Below are 22,275 nucleotides of genomic sequence, written 5' to 3'. Positions count from 1 at the left end.
CTTAAAAATGTGAAATTTGAGATTCTCAATTTTAAAATAAGACTTTAAATTATAAAATAAATTATTTAAAATTCTAAAAATAAAAACATAAGTAAAAAGTTATTAAAATAGGAAGAAATCTTTTTCCATGAAAATAAAAAGTTGCAAAACCTAAAAGATAAAAGAGACAAGTCATTAATAATTGAATATTTCTTTTAAAAGACGCTAAACCAAAAATATCCATATCCACACGTGCCTACATCATCATACCCATCTCAAAAGCTCTTTCAAATCTTCCACTAACAATTGCTTACCAAATATTAGCTCCCAAAATTGTAAAGGACAAAATCACTCATAAATAATATGATCAACTCTATACTAATTAAATACTTTCCATCATCTTATAGAACTTATTCATTTCATATAATAAAAACTTATGTCACTCTTATATAAGAAAACTTGTTAAACGAATGATATTACCATAAATAATTTGTATTTGATATAATAAATCACAACCAAACCCAAAAGTTATTGAAGATAAATCTTGGAGCTTCTTTTATTAATTAGTTTTATAAAAATAAATTTAAACTTACATTCATTTTTTAATATAATATCACAATCTATTATTACAAAATTTATTGGACCTATGAAACTACCTACAAAGATTTCATCTTATACACAAAATATACAAATCTCACCGTAAAAGAATGTGTATTAGAATCTTTAAAATTTGTTTTGAGAGAATAAGATAGCTATCTTCTTAAATAAAGAAAAAACACGTATGAGTCATAATGTTCCTTTTGATGGGACAGATTCTGTCCATGTACATATATCGATTGCATAGATTTCTCAATCATTTTCTATTTTAATTATTATTGAAAAAAAATTCAATACATTTAAACTTTTTATATTCATTTCACATTTCTTTTACTTTTTTTTAAATAATAAAAAAAATTTATTTTTATGATATTTTTATTTTTATATTTCGTATTAAATGAACGTAAAAGTGTATTATATAATATCATTTATTTTATTATTATATATGTTAGGTTTATAACATAAAAAGGACACAAAATAAAAACATTGGTTTGGTTAGAAACTAAATTCATGTATATATGCCTAATGTTTTGCAGCTTTCATTTTGTTTGGTTTATTTTTTGACACCAACACTGTGTTTGGGTACACGGCACTTTCATCTGAATATGTAATATTAATCAAATGAAACCCTAAATTTATGATATCAGCTTCATGTCAATGTTGTAGTAAATGAGCTACAGAAGAAACCCTATTTTCAAAATATTCACACCATTATAAATATTCATAAATCCAATTATATATATAATTTCTCATCAATGGAACTAATCATTTGATGTTCACATATACACCACTTTTATAATTTCTACATTCAAAACTGAAAACAATGCTTTCATTTAAATTCATAGAGTAGTTATATATGCTTTCATCTTACCAAATAATAAAGATATATAATAACATCATTTCCACAAAGTCAAAGCTTGAACTGCCTTCCATTAAATACTAATGATTGTTGATTAAATCAATATATATATATATATATATATATATATATATATATATTCAAAAAGGTTTTGTATAATTTAAGGAGAAAAAAATAACTTGTGAATGGTGAATATAATACTCTAACAACAAAAACATAAATGAGTTAATAGATATGTAACATCACTTTATTCAGTTGACAACGCAAACACATCCCAAGAATATAACTTTCTCATCACCACCCCATGAATGATATACATTGATTTTTGTTCATATATTATCAAATAATGATAGATATTTTATTTTCTATTGAGGGTATGGACCAAGGATTCAAAATGTAATTTAAAGTCTCGAAAGAAGTGTGTATATATATATATATATATATATATATATATATATATATATACATAACAGAACACTGAGAAAACAACATAAAAGATAGGAGTCCAATGTTGTCAAGAAAAAGTGTTGTGTGGTTGATGTTTTTGTGTTGGTGGCAGTTTGGCATATCATGCGAGGGGAACAAACAAGGGGAATATCTGTACAGGTTAATTCGATCAAAGAGGAGTGGTGAGAAAGTGATCTCATCAGAAAAAGCTTCAGTGGTCGGAAATGGTGGAGATGAAGATTTATGGAAGGTTGAAGAAGAAAGGGTGTTGATGGAAGATGAGAGAGTGAAGGGTTTACCAGGAGAACCAGAAGGTGTGGATTTTGATCAGTATGGTGGCTATGTAACTGTGGATGCCAAAAGAGGAAGAAGATTGTTCTATTACTTTGTAGAGTCACCTCAAAATGCTTCTAACAAGCCCCTCCTTCTATGGCTCAATGGAGGTAATAACTATTTCTTATATTTTCTTTCAAATAATCAAAGCCAAAAGATCCTCATTAATTTCGTATATTTACTTCAATTTTTTCCTATGTATTATTTATGACAAAAAAAAAATAGAATAATAAGGTTCACATTGATATAATCACACTTTGATAAACCCCGTATAACATAATCCATCAACAGAATATAAATATAAATGGTGTCAAATAATTTATATGAATATTAGACTAAAGTCATATATATCTGTGTGTATGTATATAACCTCTGTACAAAAATATAAACCTTACAAATTTTCATATTTCGTTTGAATTTTCGTAAAAGGAATTTTTGTGAAAGATGTAAAATCTAATAGATATTAATAGGAAAGGTTTATCTTAAAGATTGATAAAATCAACTTTCTGCTGAGGGGTTAGATTTTTTTAAATTTGCAATAAGTAGAAATTATATATAAATGGTAATTTTTGTGACATGATATTGAATAGATGATAAATGAATATTTAAAAAAAATAGAAAAAGAAAAAAGAGAATCTAAAAAGCCTATTTAAAAGTATTCCTTTTGCCTCCCAATAATAATAAAGTGGACTCAATTATGATGAATAATACGGCACTATGACCCCAGCCTTTACAATAAAGGTAGAAATTAGGTTTTTATTTATTTTTTTTAATTTTTTTATGATTAATTGATTCCAAATGAATGGTATGATTGAAGAATGAGAACAGAAGTTATATACATAAGCTGTAATGGAATTCTAACACGGAAGCCATAATTCATGACTGCCACAAAAAATAAAATTATAAAAATACTTAGAAGTTTAATAAGCAAGAAATACTTAGAAGTTTAGAATACTCTTATTGGTATAAGTGTCCATGCAACATTGGAAGCACGAATCTCATAATGTCTTCAATGGAAATATTATATATCACCTTTTTTACTATCTTTTATTTATATTTCATACGGAAAGTTAACTTCTTTCTATCATACCAACGAAACAATATAGTCTATATATCCACAATCTTAATATCATAAACACTCCATTAATGCTTATTATCCATTCTTATCACTCTCATAATTTTCTAACATATTATGTATCTATTATTAACAGTAAACTAGTTAAAATAAAAACTGTTGAGAGATTAAACTTAATAACTTAATTAAAAATCTTTTTAATGGACTAGATAACTTATTACTGGATAAAAAAAAATATAATTAACTTATAATCAATTAAAAACTTATAAGTTAGTTTTTTTTAATAGAGATTCATTTGTTTTTCTTTTTGAATAGTTTGATTTAGTCTTATATTTTATTCTTGTTTTTCTTTTTTATTATATATTTTATATCATGAAATATAATAATAAATTTTGTGTAGTTGAAATATCAAAGAGTTCATTATGATAACTATTCTAAGTTTTTTCCTTTTCTAGCAATGAAAACAAGCCTTAATGTAAAAAAAATAAAAAATAAAAATCATTGAAAGTGTGATTTTCAGGACCTGGTTGCTCTTCCCTTGGATATGGAGCCATGCAAGAATTGGGACCTTTTAGAGTGAACAGTGATGGAAGAACACTTCGTAGAAACGAATATGCATGGAACAATGGTAAGCATTTCTATAGTTATGATGCCAAAGTATTAGAAAAATATGGTTTTTCACCACCATCCATGAAAAGATGAATTTTTGTATTAATTTGTAATGAAGCATTTTTGTTAATTGGCAGTGGCAAACGTTATTTTCCTAGAGTCTCCAGCAGGAGTTGGATTTTCATATTCAAACACTTCTTCAGACTACTCAAACACTGGAGACACGAGCACAGCAATAGACTCTTACACTTTTCTTGTAAAATGGCTTCACAGATTTCCACACTACAAATCTCGAGACTTGTTCATCACTGGAGAAAGCTATGCTGGACATTATGTCCCTCAGCTAGCTCACACTATTCTCACTAATAATAAGCTTACAAATCTTACACTCATTAACCTCAAAGGGATTGCGGTGAGTGAGTGCTGTATATATTTTGACCAAGATCATTCCAAACTAAAAAATCGTATGTTTTGGTATTGTTGATGCAGATTGGGAATGGTTGGATAGATGATAATATATGTGCAAAGGGAATGTATGACTATTTCTGGACACATGCTTTGAACTCAGATGAAACCCATGAAGGAATTGAAAGGCATTGTGACTTTGAGAGTGGGAACATGACAAGTGAATGCAACGAATACCAAATAAGAGGGGATACTGAGATTGGAGTCATTGACATTTATGACATATATGGTCCCCCTTGTGATCCGAATGCAACAAAACCTCATCAAACTTCTCCCACTTACTCTGTAAGTTCCATGGATCTTCCTCTCCTATCTATTTTTCTTACGTGACTTTTTAAGACGATTAAAACCTATTAATATAAATTAGTAGAATACTAGGGTGCTCCAATTTATATACAGAAAAAAACACATACATTAAACAGTACTACAAAACACTTAAATATAAGTTCAACACATCTTTAATGGAATCTCATTGTATCCTTCCAAAACTGTATTATGTAGGTTTAAAATTTAGAAATTATCTATGTATAAAAGTTACCAAAACAGAGCAGTCATAATACATCAAAAACCAGTTGTTACATTTGTGTGCGCTTGATGTAAATCATCGTAATACTTGTCATAAGTGTTTATAACTTTTACTCCTCCAATTGTTGCTTCCCTTATGTATCTTGAAAGGAACATGCTGTGAATGCACTTCTTTACCTTCAATTGTTGCTCCTTCAACTTTGAATACCTAATAGACAAATTTGATCATACAAATTTACAGAGAAATTACCTATACCTACAGTAAGAATGAGGAGTACTTATATAATCTAATATGGTGTATATTGCCTTTGTCAATATTTGACAGAAAGTTCATTTGAGATTAGTTTTGTGAATATTAAGAAGGCATGGATGAATGGAGTAATATTATTTTGGTGAAAACTAAGGCATGAAACTCTTGAATATCGAACATTGTAGGACAGCAATTTCGACCCTTGTTCTGACGAATATACCAAATCCTACTTGAATCTGGCTAAAGTACAAGAGGCTCTTCATGCTAAAGTCTCAGAATGGTCTCCTTGCAGGTACACAAAATTCTCTGATTGTATTTTTCAAAATGCATTTTCCTGAATGAATTGTAACTGTTCTATTTCCTGAATGAATATGCATGTGACGCTTGTGTTCAGTGGGGTGGGATGGACAGACAGCCCAGCAACAGTTCTACCCACTATAAATCGGATAATATCAAGTGGCATAAGGACCTGGATATATAGGTGATATAGTACGCTAAATTACTTTGTTACATCCAAGACAGTACTATCATGGCTTTCATGTAACATTGTTGTTGTATGATGCAGTGGTGATACAGATGGGCGCGTTCCCATAACATCATCTAGGTATTCAGTGAATGCCTTGAAACTTCCAGTGGAGACAACATGGCGTCCCTGGTATTCTGGAGATGAGGTAATAACTTAATAAGCATTTTCATTTACCATATATAATCAGAATTTCAAGCAGCATCCAGGTAATCAACAACATACAAAATGCAGGTTGGAGGATACTTGATTGGGTACAAAGGACTCACCCTCATCACTGTAAGAGGAGCTGGGCACATGGTTCCAAGTTACCAACCAAAGCGAGCGTTAACCATGATCTCGTTTTTTCTTCAGGGAGAACTTCCTCCCGAATCTTAGGTCTATTTGGTCTCAATATCCTTAAAATAGATGCGAAATATTTGATGAGCTTCATACAAATTCATCAATGAGAATTTCGCCTCTAATTAGGAAAAAAATATAGCACCTAAGATCAGTATAAAACCTTACAAAGGTAAAAAAAATTCAAGGATAAGTTTATGTAAGTTACAGAAATACTTCATTTATGTCTATATGAACTATTGATATTCGAGCAGCAAAAAATGTAACTTTAGTCTGCCAAATTTCAACTCTAAAGCAACTCAATTCCAAAGTCTTTACTGCCTTCTTCCGTCCCCTTTCTTTCCAAATAAACATGAAATTAGAGGGAGAGAAAGACTAAGGAGTTATGAAAAAGGGCCTAAGTTTATGCCAATGTCCGTTTTATTTCTTTTAGGTTTAAAGGTGGAACAACCATATTTCCATGTACCGTAGAAAGAATGAAGGAGGGGTTTCTGGGACCTCAAAACAATCCGAGACACACCTCTTTTCATTCCGGAATGCCAAAATTAATGATATGATTTAATTGTTCAAGTGTGTGGGAAAAAATGGTCAAAAAATATATAGACTTGACCCACAAAAAATGCGCAAAGTTTCCATCTCTTGGTGTAGAGATGGGACGTCAAAACTTTCTGGACATGAATTGGGCAGAACTAAAAAATGATGCACTTCAAATTATACCATAGAGAGAAAACAGAAACCAATACAACCAAATAAAGGAGTACTAAATTATTTTAGAGGACCCAAAAGTGAAGATTTAAGTAGTCCTAATGAAACTCTCCGACCACATTAGTTTGAAATAGATTTCAAACTAAACCAAAGAATGCATAAACACATTCAGAAACTCAAGCAAAATAAGCTCAAATTCCAATCCATTGAGCACAACAAAGTGGACGAGATCTATTACACATGCTATGATCTCGAATTCTATAATCGCTTCTGAAAAGCAGACATGCAAGTAAAATTTGGCAAAGAAGAAACGAAATGACCCTTGAAAGCAAACAAAGCAAAGCTTCAATGTCAAAAACAAATAAAATGCACGCAAGCACACAAGCTGTCATACATAAGACAATTATTCCTATAATAAGTTTAAGCTCCTCTTTAGTCATTACTCCTACAAGGCCTAAACAAATGACTAATTGAATCCCTACAGCGCTACCTCAGGCTATCAAAATTCATTTCCACTCCACAATTAGGAGGGATTCTTAAAAATTCAACAGATCAGGCAAGTTACAAAGCGAGAGAAGTTAATTTGCACATCGAAGGGTGATTCTGCATAACTTGTTGTGAAAGCTACTTCTCTATTGCACTGCACCACACTGCATTCAGCTTACTTGTTGCTGGTGGGCACCATAAAGAGGGTAAGCCCCATACGCAGCAGCATATATGCTGGGATCATGACGAGGAGGCAATGCGTATCCATAACCATCATAAATAGGGGCCCCATAATATGCCCCTGTCCAGGGATTGCCGAAATCCATTCTAAACTGCAATCCAAAGAAATACCAATTGAGAGTGAATCATCACAAATGTAATTTAATGACAGGCAGAATAAAGTCAATACAGTACAGTAACACTTCCAAATTTTTCTATGGGAAAATGAAATTCACAAAACTGAGCTTTAATTCATTGATCTTAAAAGAATATAAAAAAAATGTTCGTATAATTTATATTTTAAATGATTATAAGAGGCCAATCGAAACCCTTTTCTTTAAACAGATACAACAAACGACGTTACTAGGAAGATTTGTTGGTCATCAAACAATACTTGTTTTAGATTAACAGACAAATGATAATGTGAATGTGGGGTTTCTATCTGACTTTACCTGCTTATTTGCTGGATTACGGCCCCAAGAAAGTCGGACTGTCTGCTTTCCAATTGTTGTCCCGTTTAGCTTCTGCAACGCCTCTTCAGCATTATTTCTGAAAAAGTTTATCAGAATAATGTTGTTGTGATTACACAAAAAAAGAGTCTAAAATTATGTTATCTGTCAATATGAAAAGAATTTAAAATACCAGAATTTGTACCTGTTTGCAAACTGGACAAAACCACATCCCTTTCCAACAGGTATCTTAACAGAGACTATCTCACCGTACTGGGAGAATGGCTGCCTGAGGTCCTCATCTGAAACATTAGGGTCGAGTCCTCCAACAAATATCTATAACGAGTCATCGGTTAGATATTGGAAAGTGGTAGCAAATCACTAGACTACAAATATTTATCCAATAAAACTAGAAAACTAACTGTTGTGTTGGTAGAATCTGCTTCAGATTGGCTGGATGTGCCATTCGACTGACCTCCTAAAGAAGGAAACTTACAAAATCAATACAAAGCTGGTAGAAATATTTCAAACTCTTACCATGGCAAGAAATGGGAAAAACAAAAGCAACATCAACAACCAAGACTATTCCTACAAGTGGGATCAACAATAACCTAAATTTTCTCACTTAGGTGAGGATCTAAACATGAATCAAAAACAAATTTAGAGGAAAATAGAGGGAGATGTATTATTGAAAGGAAATTGAAGACGTCTAAATCAAAAACAGGGGGAAATTAACGACCAAGTATATGTTTGGAATAGTTTAGTTTGAAGCTTAAAAAAGCAATTACTTATCATGCACAACATAGTGGACCTAATTGACACTTCACACAATCCGAACCTATGAATAAATGGCATGATTTTTAACTACCCCAACTCCTATTAATGAAACCATCAAACATATTTGACGTTCATTTACATTAGTAAACAAACATAGTAATTGTCTTTTTTTCTTTCTTTTGCTGTGAAAACTAAAAATCAGATATGACATATATTTCAAGGAATTTACACCCATTTAGAAAGTCATTGAAATCGTCATCTAAAGCACAAAACATTCATTTCAGTTAATTGAGCAAGAAATGCAGTACTCAAACTAAAGAACAGCTGAAAATTTAGAATGATATAAGTGGCTGGAAGCATTTTCTTTGTACGGAATGCATTATGTACATATATTTTCCTTTACCCTACCAAATGAAAAGAGATATATCAGAAATCAGAAACAAGTGATGTAATTTGGGATACCCTGTGGATGGCCAGATGATTTCCTTGGAGTTGCAGCACCAATGCGCATAGGCCTGCTGGAACAGTAAACACCATTCATCTGAGTCATGGCCTGGGATCTTTCACTGTCATCGCCAAACCTGACGAAACCATAGCCCTTTGAACGGCCAGTATTGGCATCAAAAACAACTTTTGCAGCTTTAACAGAAGGAAACACACTAGCAAAAGTTTCATGCAACAAACTATCTGTAACATCTGCAGCTAAATCTCCTACAAAAATAGAAAGGTCAGGAACATTATCTGAACCCTTGTCTCCTGTGCTAAATGATGCCCAGTTTAGACGGAATGCTTGCTCTGTATTGGGCATCAAAATTCCAGCATAGTTTTGCAAAACTTTCTCAGCAGTAGCATGTGAATAGAATTCCACGAATCCGTAACCCTCTGATAGGCCAGTTTGCTTATTGCGAATAACCTTGATAGAGGAAATCTGTAAAATTATATAACAGTCAGAAGCTTGGATATGAAAAGCACGGGCCACATCTTTGTCCTAACAAATTAAACCTCCGAAATGCAAATTTTTTTTCATCTCATTAATGAGTGTTAATTAACGTAGACACAAGAAAGAAAATAAATGACATCCACATTTATATTTCTACTCTTCATCCATCAAACAAATATGAATTTATTTTCATCAATTATGTGTGCCATTTTATTTTATTCCTGCAAAGGAAAATTTTTCATTCACTCCACCAAAAACAATTTTGGACAGCATGACCATACATAGCTTTAATAGAAGTCAAAATATCACATAACTAGTAAATTTATATATAAAATTTCCAAGTTAAAGTTATTAGTCAGCAGACCCTCGGTGCTCAAAAGAACTTTTCCTTTTCAATATATCAATGAAGTTGACACTTCAAACATGCATCCGTTGACAAGCTTGTATAGTACCGCGTTAACACAGAAATTAAACCCCACACAAGCACCAACCACAAAAAGAAAAACACGTAATTTACCCGTAAGCACCCAAACCTCCCAAATAAATCACAGAAAAATCCAACCAACTAAAAAAAAAAGACAAAAAAAAATCTTCAATGCTAGATTTTTTCACTGATATAACTCTATAACACTTAAATCGAGATAAAAGTCTAATTAAATTTTAAAAATCCTCAAAATACGAAAAAAAAATCAAATTATGTTAAAAAATGAGTTTTTTTCAACGTTCTCGAAATAAGCCGATAAGGAAGAATGCAAAAAAAAAAAAAAAAAAAAAAAATAGTCGTATAGAACATTGTTTACTACATCTATTACTTATATTAAAATAAGAACAAATCTTCCGCATACGTAATAAATATAAACACAAATAGGAATTAAATCCGAATGCATTATCATACATATAACATATATGTACATATGTAAATATACATTGTAACAATAACCATTTTAACTATTTGAAAAATTAAACAACACTATATCAAAATTAAACCATGAAGAATGACAATTGTTTTCATTCAATTTTATGCATACGACAACAGTTCTCATTGATTCGTTCTTTGTGTGTGTTATATGAATATCGAGTATGAATGTGTGTACCTCGCCGGTGGAGGCGAAACAGCGATGGAGATAGTTCTCGTCCATCCAGTGATGCAAATCGCCGATCCAGACGGTTTTGTTCTCGCCGCTGGATCCGTTCTGATGCTGTTGGTGCGGGACGTGCGGCGGCGCGTACTGGTGGTGATGGAAAGGCATGTACGGCGGCGGCGCGTAGTGCTGCGGAGGCAGCATGTGGTGCGGCATTACCATGGCCGCTGGATACTGCATCGGGAGCCACTGCTGCGGCCGCGCCACCGCCGGAGACCCTGCCGGCTGCCGCGGAACATTCTGCTCCGTGGACTGCGACTGCAACGAGGAATCGGAACCGTTCGATTGTTGCATCGTAAATCAACGAATCAAAAAACCAATCAATCGATAAAATCAATAAACGGTGACCGAACACCTCCTCTTTCTCTCTCTCGCTCTCACTCTCTCTGTCTATTTTTTTTTTCTATAAATGGATGTGAGTGAAGTGCCGAAGGCCAAATATGGAATAAGCTAAAAACGGAAAAAGGAGAAGAAGCGAGCGAAGGAGGTTTCTAGAGAGAGAAACAACGAATCTGGAATTGCGATGAGAGAGAGAGAGAGAAGAAGAAGAAGAAGAAGAGAGAAGTGGGCGCGGCACGGAAGGGGTATATAAGAGGATGAAGAATTCTTATTCCTGTGTTGGCTTCGTAAACGCGGCTCTCCTTTTCGCCGTTCGATTACTCCACTTTCTTTGATTCCAGCCGTTGGATCTAATTACGAGGGATTTGGAATGTAACACTGTTATGCTTTCTCTTCTATCTCATTCCGTGCCGCCGCCACCTTTCCTTCTTTCCCTAATTAAATCTTCTCTCTTTCGATATTTATTTCCTCTTTTTTTCCATCTCCTATTTGACATCTTATCTTTTTTATTTAAATTTATATTTCTTTAAATCAATATAAAAACAATATATCATTTTACCTACATTGCAATTATCTTTTGTATCAAGAAAATCAAAATAAAATTATACACGAATTTTATATTTCTTTAAATTCATATTCATAATTTTACCCTACAAATTTTAATTCCGTATACTTTTTAATATCGTATTTTAATTAACTAAATTATTCTAATATATATATTGAATAATCGTGTAGGCTTAGGATTCGGTTAAACCAAAATAAAATAAATCGAAAACTAAACCAAAATTGTATTTTTTTTTTTAAAAGGATGGAAAAAAAAGTAAAAAAAAAATTACATTTTTTTATAAAAAATATTGATTGCTAATATTAAATTAAAACCACATCAAATGCAGCTTAATTAAATTTTACATATATGAAAAACATAACTTCCATATCTTCTACGATTTGATTATGGTTAACTGGTACTCTAAATTTAAAATGCTTGAGTAATATCTTAAATTTAAATAAAATAATACGAAATAAATATGTATGTATATATTAATTTTAAAAATTAAGAAGTCCTCATAAACAAACCAGTTATTTTAAACCACCAGTGGTTAAAAAATATATATTCATTTATTAGATAATAATGTAGTTTCTGTTGTCTTTTTCTTTACATTAAAATTTAAAAATTAAATTAAAAAAATTATTGTAACTGAAGAAAATTGCATCTGAAATTGTTTCTACTGTTGTTTTTTTCATCTTTTTAGTACCGCATCTGGTGTCAGTGTTGTTGACACTCAGACATTCACCTCGGGTCAACAATATGTTTTGTTTCGATTGCATGAATTATGCATACATAATGGAAAAAACAACGTCGTTTCTAACATATAAATCATAATAACTTATTACTACGAAAGATTCTAACTTTTCTTCTCTTTTCTAAAGTCCTAATTTTAGATATAAGGGGTAATTATAGCTTCATTTACAGAGATAAATCTAAATTATAATGATAATTAAGAAATAAAACAAAGTTTGTTGTAATTCTAATACATCTTTAAAGAAAACGATTTACATCACTATAACAATTTCACAAAATTTATAATTTTTAAGAAAATGTAACTAATTATTGCGAGACATCAATTTAAATTATATTATTCACTTAGATTTAAATTAAATAATTATTTAATTATCTTCTAAGACACGGATCATGGTTTTAAAATCTTTTATATATATATATATATATATATATATATATATATATTTTAAAATATATATAATTTAACCAAAAGTAATCATTTAAACATAATTTAATCTTATATGATGATATTATTTAGTTTATAATTTTGTGTGATATATACAAAGAGAGAAAGCGAGATGGCCAGAAACAAACTCTTAAATATCGTTGACAGAAAATAAAAAATATTCAACATTTATTGTATTTATTTTATTTAGTATAAAAATTCGGTGGACAGAAATTTTACATTTAATATTAATTAAATGCATTATCTATATCATTTAAGATATTAAATACGTATATTTAAATAATATTAATTGAATGCAAATAATATAAATGTTATATTAAATATGATAAATAATGTTACTTAGTAATCACATAAATAATATATTATAATAAAGTGTTGGCCAGCATTGACTATATAAAACTCACAAATTTAAAAAACAAGTAAATAAATAATTTAATTAATATTCAAGTTTTTTTTTTATAAATTTGAATATTTTTTATTGACTTTTTGTTTAGAACTTTTAACGTATTCTATCGTCAATTTAAATTTATATAAGAATCACAACGTCTCACATTTGTTAATAAGTGGAGACCCGATGAAGTCAAAATAATAGTTTTGTCACCGTATTAACGGAAAAAAATAAATAATAAATATTCAATTGAAAAATATAAAAATATTAAATATTCAACGGATAAATAAAATTTAATAAGAGTCATTTAAAAGTATCCAAAAAAATTTCAAAATCTAGAAACTTAATTAAGCCCAAAATTATAATGCTATTTTATATAAAATAACAAATAAATTTTATTTTTATTATTGAAAACGTGAAATTCATTATAAATATGATAATATCGTCATCAACATATTCTTAAGTAAAACAATAAAAGTCATTTATTAACTTTTTTTATAATATTTGATTAATTTTACCATAAAATCTTATTTACCTTAATATGTATAGACAAGTAAAAAATATATGGCACAATTTTAAAAATTAAAATACTAAAAAAAAAATAATAAAAGAAATTGAATACGACAAGAATGCATTATATATTAGTAAAATGTATTAATTGCGTATTTATTTTTTAAACTCATGCATTGAATGAATATAATAAATAACATTACTCATTATTTATTATTCATTAATTATATTAATGTGTATGTAATGTGTTAAAAAAAAAAATTGGAGTATTTGAATGGACAGGTCTAAAAACTTATAAATTAGAGTATTAAAGTTAGTAGATGTTTTAAAATAATGAGATAAATTATTTTATTTTAAAATAATTGAATAATATAAATAAAATTTTATAAACTCGTCTCGTTATTTAAAACATCGTTTATCTTTTTAAAACTTTTTTTCTTTTTGTTTCCTCTCACTTTTTTCTAATCGATCATGATGATAAGGTTTACATTTTTAGCCGATCAATTTCTGTCATATAGCAAGTAAGATTCTATTTCCGTTTCTGTTCGATTTCGATCTGTGATTCTATTCAAGAATCCTCCTTTGCGTGTAGCCTTTCTATTTTTCCTTTTGTTCTTTGTTAAATTGAAGTCTTAAAGACTTTGTCTAATCATCCTTTGATGTTTTGTAGGTTCGTTTAGAGTTTTCTTATGTTTTAAACAATCAGTGGGACGTTCTTAGAACTGACAATTATTGTGAGATAAGGGAAGCTAAAACTTTCTTTAAAATGTGTTTGCGTTGTAAATTTAGAATCTTTATGAATGATAATCTGATTTAAGTTAAATTGCTTTGTTGTTGTTAATACTCGTTGTGATTAAAGGATGATAAATGATTGTATAATGTGTGTATGTTGGGTATGGTGTGTTACCAATGTTGCTACTGTCATTTGAAACTTGTTGGCATATTATAGGGTCGGTTGAAACTTGTTGGCACCTTGAGTTAATAGAAATTTAATTTGGAAATAGGTAAGAGGTAATAGGATGGTTTTAGAAGGTTTTAAGTACAATTTTAGAAATTTTGATTAGTGAGATTCTAATGATGTCGGTATGAATGAAGTAGAGAGTTCGAGATCTGTTTTGTTAGGTCATTTTTTACTTGTTTGAATCCTTAGGATGTTAATCTTTTCGTGAGAAAAGGTGGAAGTGAGTTTCGGTAAGTTAGAGTACGCAAGTTGGTGTAGGGTTTAATAAAAACATGTTTCTAAAACATTCGTAATGTTTAAGATATCATATTAACCAATTGGATAGGTATAGAGAACTATCAAGGTCAGAAAATAAGAGTTTGTAATATTTTAGTGTGGCGTTTAGTGGCAGTCAATGGGACCTGAATGTCAAATTTGCGAGAGATTTGATATCCAATTGCGAGGGGATGGCATTCAGGAGCCATAAATACGAAAAGAATGACGCTCAATAATGGAAAGGTGCCAACACCAACATACACAGTGTGTTATATTTGTCTGTTTTTTACAAAATTCATAATTGATCCACGATTATTCTCTTTTATAACTCTATGAATTCTTATTCATGCCGTGTTTTTTGTGTTGTGTAAATACCCTTCACCTAAATTACTTATAAAATCATACTAAAATTGTAAACACCTATGAAATAATATTTTATATGTATTGTAAAATAAAATAGAAAAGTGTTCATTTTACGTAACAAAATGAAAAATATTTTCTAGAATGTCTTGCACTACCAAACTTTTCATTCCATTTTATTGTACAGGATAGAAACAAAAATCTCATTCCATATTTTTAAATTGTTAAATGTTTAAAAAATTTGGATTACGAAATGAAAAAAGAGGTGCAAATAGGAAAACCTTTAAGTCCAGTCTCAACTTATAATATAAATCAATTAAAAAGCCCAACAGAACTTCATTAAAGGTGAAGGTCCAGAGAAACAAAAACCACGAGCGTAGCGTTCAGTCCAATCAATCTAACCGGTGAAAATTATGAAAAACAAAACCGAGTCCAGTTAATTTATATTTATACAAGTATAGTTAAATTACAAAATAAAAATATGAAATAATATATATATATATATCCTATTAAAAAATTAATATTTATTTTAAAATATTTAAAAATAGATTATAATACTATTATACATATAAAATATTAGTTATTATAACATATATATAGATATATATTAATATATACTTTTAATATTGATAAAATATATGTATGGAATTAAAACAGGTAATTAAATTGTTTAGTACGACAAATCTATACCTTGTTGACTTAATTAAGTTTAGAATATTAATAAATCTTGCATAAAAATAAGTTACCTAAAATAAGTTCCGAGAATAGATCAAACTTTTGATATAGATGATACATGCTACAATAAAGAAAAGTCTAAAAGAAGAACAATAACAAATTTAAAGAGTTTTTTTTATTATCTAAATATTATTATTTTGTGTCTTTTGTTTATTACTATTATTATTATTATTATTATTATTATTATTATTATTATTTTACGCTTAATTGGATTGGAATGTCACATAATTATATATATTTGTACTAAAAATAAATTACAATAAAATATTCTACATACTATCAAATTGTATCTAAATAATTTTAAATTATAAATATCTACCAAGAAGGACATTTTAAGTTATTTTGATCGAAAGTTTTTAGCTTTACGAAACTTTGTGTTGGAACAATTACCCACGTGTATCTTCAACTACTTATGTTTGCTTTTTCATCTTGAATAGTCTATTATAAGCATCTTTGTAAAGTTAAACTCTTGTGGCTAGAACTGCACCAAGAAAATGGGAACACAATATTGAACTAAAACATCACATATTTTACATTAATATATTCAGCTGAGAATAGAACTATATATAGCAGCAATTAACACTACTGCTTTCCAAACAATAGGGACATAATTTACGTAATACACACACAAAGCACATATTGAAACTACATGTTCAGTGACGTGACTATTTCATCAGCCACATTGCATAATAATAAACATTGCAATACTAATCATATCAATATTAATATCAATATTAATATTAATATCAATATTAATATATGCATGAACCTTATATATATTTATATATATAATATAATCATTTTATATCTGCAGGAGAATATATAATGATATACACCTATGGCCTTGTGGCACCATTGTTAGAAGCTTGCTTTGGTGTAGGGGAAGAATGACCAGCACCAGGGCTGTGACCAGGATCCGTTGGTCGGAAATCATCGATCCATTTGTCATCACGACCAGCATTATTCGGAGAATCTAACGTTGTTTTTGTTGCTGTTGCGACATTTTCAATCATGCGGCGCCGCCACAGGAGATTAATGTTGGCTTCCACTGCACCCATTCCCATCACGTGCTCCTTTTTCAGTGCCCTCGCCTCAGCTGAAGCAATTCCATTGAGGAAAACCAAGCATAGAAGAACGCAAGTGATCATGAACACGTGCTTCAAATTGGCCATTGTGCTGTGAAAAGTGAGAGAGGTTCTGCTGTGTTGTATTGTAGAGTTGTTTTAGATTCGAATTGGTTGCAAAATGTTGTGTATGAAGGTCTTTATTTATAGGCCATTAGGATTTCCGTATATTATTGTTATAATATTAATTAGTGATGTAATTATTTTTAATGTGAACGTAGGAAAATATGTGGTGAGAATATTCATAATGGTGTATGTAAACTTTTACATCATTATGTTCCCTCAAGATTCTTTCTCTTGAGCAATGGCGAATCTTCTAACTCCACTTTTTTCCCAACATACGTATTCAATTCAATCTATTTGCATTATTCCATTAAAGTTTACTTGTTCAAACTATCAAATTATGTCAAGTATTGTGTATGTTAGCAAATATAATTTATATTAAATTTTTAATATATATTTTATTTATTGAAATTGTAAATTTTGAATATCTAATGGTAATTGGCGTTGATAAAATTTTCAAACATTAATATAACCATGAAATGAATAAAGAAATATAATTTAAGAGTACATATATAGTTAGGAATGTAAGGAGAATATACTTTAATCGACTAGATACTTTCTCTTTTGGTGCTAGAGTATCTTCCAGTACAACTCTTCCTATTTTGATCATACTCTTTTGCATGACGTGTTTTAATATTTCAAAAAGTCTTGTGCAATTAAGTGGAGTTTCATTCTACGACCTAGCTTTTACAGTTAAGTCTAAGTTAAAAATAATTAAGTATATTTTTATTCTTTAAAAAGATAATAAAATTTTAATTTTAATCATATAAATTTTATTTCTGTACTCCAAAAATTTAAAATAAATATTTCCAATCCTTATATTGGTTTTAGTTTACGTAAAATACTTTTTTTTAATCTTTCTCCATTTGAAATTAGATCTTTTTTTTTATCTATAACACTTATTTTAAGGTGAACAAATATAATATTTATTTTAGAAATTTAAAAAATAAAGTATTATACCAAAGATCGTAATAACTTTAAGAAAATATCTTAATTTATTTTTCATTAAAATATAAACAATTAACAATATCATATAACACTAAGAGATAAAAAAAAACAAATAATTTATTAGAAAGAACAAGAATTAAAAGTAGTTTATTTTACAGTGAATAAAAATATTTATGATAAGTTAATTAAAAAATCTAAAATATTGATTCATTAAAAACGTCATCTATTATTTACATAACACATCTCTAGTCAAAACGAATATATCTTGAGTCTGAAACTATATATATGTGAGTAATTTGATAAGAATAGGAAAGACGTAGAATATAATAAATTAAACAAACAATCAATAAACTCTATATAATATCATAGAACTTTAAACTTAATTCTATTATACAAAGATAAAATTTACATCCATTTATGTTAAGATATATGTTTCGATTGTGGAGTCGAGCTACCACTGACACTTTCACAATTTTTCTTCGCAGACGTTTGGTTCCACCTCTCTTCTTCCTCTCGTAGCCTTTGTTCGGTTGAGTTCTAGATCCCTCCTCCGAAATGCGTCTAGTCAGGTTCCTGTCAAAGGTCCTCTGACGTTCAAGTCAGTGCATTGTTCACTCTATAAGTAGAGAGCAGTAATAAATGTACAGTAAATATGAACCAACTACCTCATACCTTTGACCTCTATTTATAGTTTTTGCCATAGGCCCGTGATTAGAAAAATCTTAGTCATGGCCCAATACTAGCCCAATACCCTTAATCACGTTTTACCTTAATCTTGCTCTAATACACTGATCTTTAACAATGGTCGGACGGTCTACCTATAACGGTCGTGCTCACTGTGGATATTGAATTGGAATGATACAAACAACGTTAGCATGTCATCGGTGTGAGGATGTTGCGCATACGCCGATAGTGTTGGTCGGATGTCCTTGGTGACTCGTCACGTGTCGTCCGGTCCCTATAGTACAATATAAAAATCTTAAAGAATTAATGAAATTAATTGTTACATTAACAATAATAAAGTGTAGAAAAATATAAAAAGGAAATTACAAGAAAGAATATACAGAAAATGGTTTACCATGAATAGTGTGGGACAACACTACAGAAAGACCACTATGGCATAGTCGGATGAGACGTTTCTGGTGAGAATGATCAACTTGACACTCCAAATTGTTGGCAGCCATATAGCAAGGTTGGAGACAGTGAGAAGAGAGAGTGAAGGTGTAATTGGAAGTAACTATGTCATTCATCACACTTTCACGTGTTATTGCCGCCCAAGTGAACAAGTGTAGAAATGGAGAAGTGTTCAAGTGTCCTACTACACTTTCAACAAGTTTATTTCAACATCCATTTTCTAATTTGGTTAAAGTCTCTCTATTATGGTACATCTTAGTGGCATCTAATTTCTCTTCCTCCACTTACTCCACTACCAAACCCTACATCAAGAAAAAACACAACAACAACAAGCAACCAATGCAAAACCACAATTCCCACTACTTTCTAGTAAAATGATGAACAATCCTATTCATATTGTTGGAATAGGCGTTCACGTACGTTTAATGTTGAATCGTGATTTAGGTTAATTTGTCTTATTACAAGATATTTAATATACGCAAAAAGAATGTGCATAAACCACAGTTTTCAAAAAGGAATTTGCTCACAGAGAGATACAACCAATGTGGGAACTCCTGTGCCAATCTTTTCCTCCATGTTGCTGGATTTCACATGTTTGAAATACTTCAATTTTTTAATCAAATTTATTTTCATACGTCCTAGATTCTCTTACAATTTGATGTCTACTTAAATATACATTTGTTTGTGCTGGTGGGATTAGTCATCATAATTCATTTCCATAATTGTTAATATCATGGTTATTAATTAATTATGATGACGTAAACACACTTATTGACTGTTAATTATGCATTATGAGATAATCTAACTAAAGATTTGTCGGGAACCAATTTGACCAAAGCATCTTCTTCTGATTACGTAGAGGAAGTTATTAATTAGTAAAACTCGTCACCTTGATTTTGTCGAGCACTAATAGTTAATGCCCTAACTCAAAGTCCATCATAATAGTTAATGAAATGTGGCTCTTGAGTTCATGATAAATTCTTCTTTAGATTATTTAATTGATTTGGAGTAGAACTTCGTTATAATTAGAAACTCAAAAGTTAAAATATATAGCTTAGAAAATGAAGGACAGTCAGCAAATTTAGATTATTCACCCACTTTCTTAAAACATCTTCAGTTATTCTGTGGCATAAATAAAAGTTTAATTTTGACTTACAAAATAATTACCGAGTCAATTAATACTTTTTTTTACTAAATTTAAATTTAAATTCCTTTTCAATTGGTGATTGAGGTTTTCTATTATATATTGAGAATCTTACACTTTTTTTTTTGACAGATTTTGATAGGTAAGTACTTTACTTGTCAATTATTTCTTATTAAATGGGTGGTGCAGAAGGTCATAAGTTTAATATTTGAATTTTATAAATTAAAAACATATTAATATGACATAAAATTTAAAATTCTTGATCATTGATCATAAGAATAAAAAGAATTATTTTAAATAAATGGATATGGCACTACATATTAGAAAGTGGGTTTTTAAGCATAACTCAATTTCAGTTTGTAAAGTGAAGTTTGCACCTCACTTATATATTATAATTTGGTCTTATCTCTAGTCAATGTGAGACTTTCAACATACCTCCTTCACGTCGAGATATAGACATCTCTTGCATGATAATAGAAATTGGGTAATCAAATAGTGGTCTGATAACGGATGGAATAGAAATGCCAAAGAAACATGAAACATCGCTAAGATAGACTTTAACCATCACTCTGATACCATATTAGAAAGTGAGTTTTTGAGTCTAACTCAACTCCACAAAACTGGCTTATAAGGTTATATATTATAATTTGACATTATTTCTAATCGATATGAAATTTCCAACACAACAGTCTTTTTAGAATATTCTTCCCCTAATCGTCTCTTTAGAATATTCTTCCCCTAATCCTAAGAGTGTCTAGATATGCTATAAAAGTGTAAGCTATTTTACCAAAATGCGCACCAAAACCAAAACGCGAAAGCCAAATGGTAGGAAAAGCTATAAGCACTCACGAACCCCACTAGGATCTTGTGGGGTTGAGAATGAATATATATGAGGATTTTTCTCTCAAGAAAGCAATATTGTTAGATGCATATATATAGTCAAATGAATATGATGAATTTGAGTTTACTTTGAAGGTGGGTTTTCCGTCCATTAAAGGACACATGAGACGTTGATGGAGAGTTGGGGTTGGTTCCTGAGGCTGGGGAATTCCTTTACCACCGAATAGAGTGGACACTGTTTCATGTTTGTGCTGTCAAATCATTATACAACAACATCAATGAGTTAGGGTTAGGGCAATGGAAAGTGAGATTCATGAACACAAATTCTACTTAACATTCTCAAGATCATCTTTTATAAAATATTATCTTCACTTAATTCTTTATAAATTTCTTCTTCAATGAATTTTAAAAAATTAAATAAATATAAAAGGACATTCGAAAAGTCCTGACCCTTTTACAAAGTTAAAGAAATAATATATAATTTAGTACTATTATATTGTACATTCATACTACTTTATTAAACAAAAATCATAACGATATCAAATTACATTGATATCAGCACTATATTACCACCATACAGATTTTTAATTACAATTTAGTAAATCACCCCACATATATATTTAAAGAACTCATATATGTAATGATCCAAAATAATATAGTATTCAACCTTCATATTCTTACATAATTGTTCCAAATTTTAGATCTAGAAGACATTCAGAGTAGTTAGGTGTTGTTGCAAAGAGCAACTTGTGAGCATTTCATTTAAGAGTTCCAACGCTACTTCACTTGAGGTTTAATCTTGATCTTATTGGTTTTTGATCCTTTCTCATAAGTTCTACTTGCCTGTTAATTTTCAACATATTTTTACACAATGCTTTATCTTTATGGGAATAAGAGCAAGTGTCATTACAAAAATAATATAGTAGGTTTTTTTTTCAATGATTTTGAAACCTCTGATAATTTTCAACAGTTTTAGTTGGAAACTATAGCTATTTTTTTTTCATATTTCT

The 22,275-nt window shown here is 29.9% G+C and overlaps 3 protein-coding genes across 3 annotated transcripts; 1 reads left to right on the top strand and 2 right to left on the bottom strand.

The window, feature by feature from the left end:
• The first annotated feature begins 1,899 nt into the window (after window positions 1-1,899).
• On the top strand, window positions 1,900-6,304 carry LOC106764722 (serine carboxypeptidase II-3). The gene is made up of 8 exons (XM_014649073.2): window positions 1,900-2,325; window positions 3,811-3,918; window positions 4,037-4,311; window positions 4,389-4,649; window positions 5,325-5,431; window positions 5,534-5,620; window positions 5,705-5,810; window positions 5,897-6,304. Exons 1-8 carry the CDS (start codon window positions 1,944-1,946, stop codon window positions 6,038-6,040), a joined length of 1,470 nt encoding a protein of 489 aa, XP_014504559.1. The 5' UTR covers window positions 1,900-1,943; the 3' UTR covers window positions 6,041-6,304.
• Window positions 5,692-11,487, bottom strand: LOC106764723 (polyadenylate-binding protein RBP47C-like). The gene is made up of 7 exons (XM_014649074.2): window positions 10,672-11,487; window positions 9,100-9,565; window positions 8,283-8,338; window positions 8,066-8,196; window positions 7,864-7,960; window positions 5,932-7,524; window positions 5,692-5,799 (listed from the first exon to the last, which is right to left on the bottom strand). The coding sequence occupies exons 1-6, from the start codon at window positions 11,011-11,013 to the stop codon at window positions 7,363-7,365; spliced, it is 1,254 nt and encodes a 417-aa protein (XP_014504560.1). The 5' UTR covers window positions 11,014-11,487; the 3' UTR covers window positions 5,692-5,799; window positions 5,932-7,362.
• Window positions 11,488-16,775: 5,288 nt separating this feature from the next.
• LOC106763769 (precursor of CEP5-like) lies at window positions 16,776-17,236 on the bottom strand. The gene has a single exon (XM_014647927.2). It carries the CDS (start codon window positions 17,182-17,184, stop codon window positions 16,849-16,851), a length of 336 nt encoding a protein of 111 aa, XP_014503413.1. The 5' UTR covers window positions 17,185-17,236; the 3' UTR covers window positions 16,776-16,848.
• Window positions 17,237-22,275: the final 5,039 nt, after the last annotated feature.

This window comes from Vigna radiata, chromosome 6, assembly GCF_000741045.1.
Source record: "Vigna radiata var. radiata cultivar VC1973A chromosome 6, Vradiata_ver6, whole genome shotgun sequence".
NCBI lineage: Eukaryota > Viridiplantae > Streptophyta > Magnoliopsida > Fabales > Fabaceae > Vigna > Vigna radiata.
The sequence above is the reverse complement of the archived record's forward strand: the minus strand, read 5'-3'. Positions and strand labels throughout refer to the sequence as shown.

What these genes read in the sequence shown, in the direction of transcription:
- LOC106764722 (XM_014649073.2), top strand. Translation starts at nt 1,944, where the DNA reads ATGTTGTCAAGAAAAAGTGTTGTGTGGTTGATGTTTTTGTGTTGGTGG. An exon ending in TCAGAATGGTCTCCTTGCAG is followed by an intron (nt 5,432 to 5,533) that starts GTACACAAAATT and finishes GCTTGTGTTCAG; the next exon opens with TGGGGTGGGATGGACAGACA. An exon ending in CCTGGTATTCTGGAGATGAG is followed by an intron (nt 5,811 to 5,896) that starts GTAATAACTTAA and finishes TACAAAATGCAG; the next exon opens with GTTGGAGGATACTTGATTGG.
- LOC106763769 (XM_014647927.2), bottom strand. Translation starts at nt 17,184, where the DNA reads ATGGCCAATTTGAAGCACGTGTTCATGATCACTTGCGTTCTTCTATGC.
- LOC106764723 (XM_014649074.2), bottom strand. Translation starts at nt 11,013, where the DNA reads ATGCAACAATCGAACGGTTCCGATTCCTCGTTGCAGTCGCAGTCCACG. An exon ending in ATCATCTGGCCATCCACAGG is followed by an intron (nt 8,339 to 9,099) that starts GTATCCCAAATT and finishes TTCCTTCTTTAG; the next exon opens with GAGGTCAGTCGAATGGCACA. An exon ending in CAGATTCTACCAACACAACA is followed by an intron (nt 8,197 to 8,282) that starts GTTAGTTTTCTA and finishes GACTCGTTATAG; the next exon opens with ATATTTGTTGGAGGACTCGA.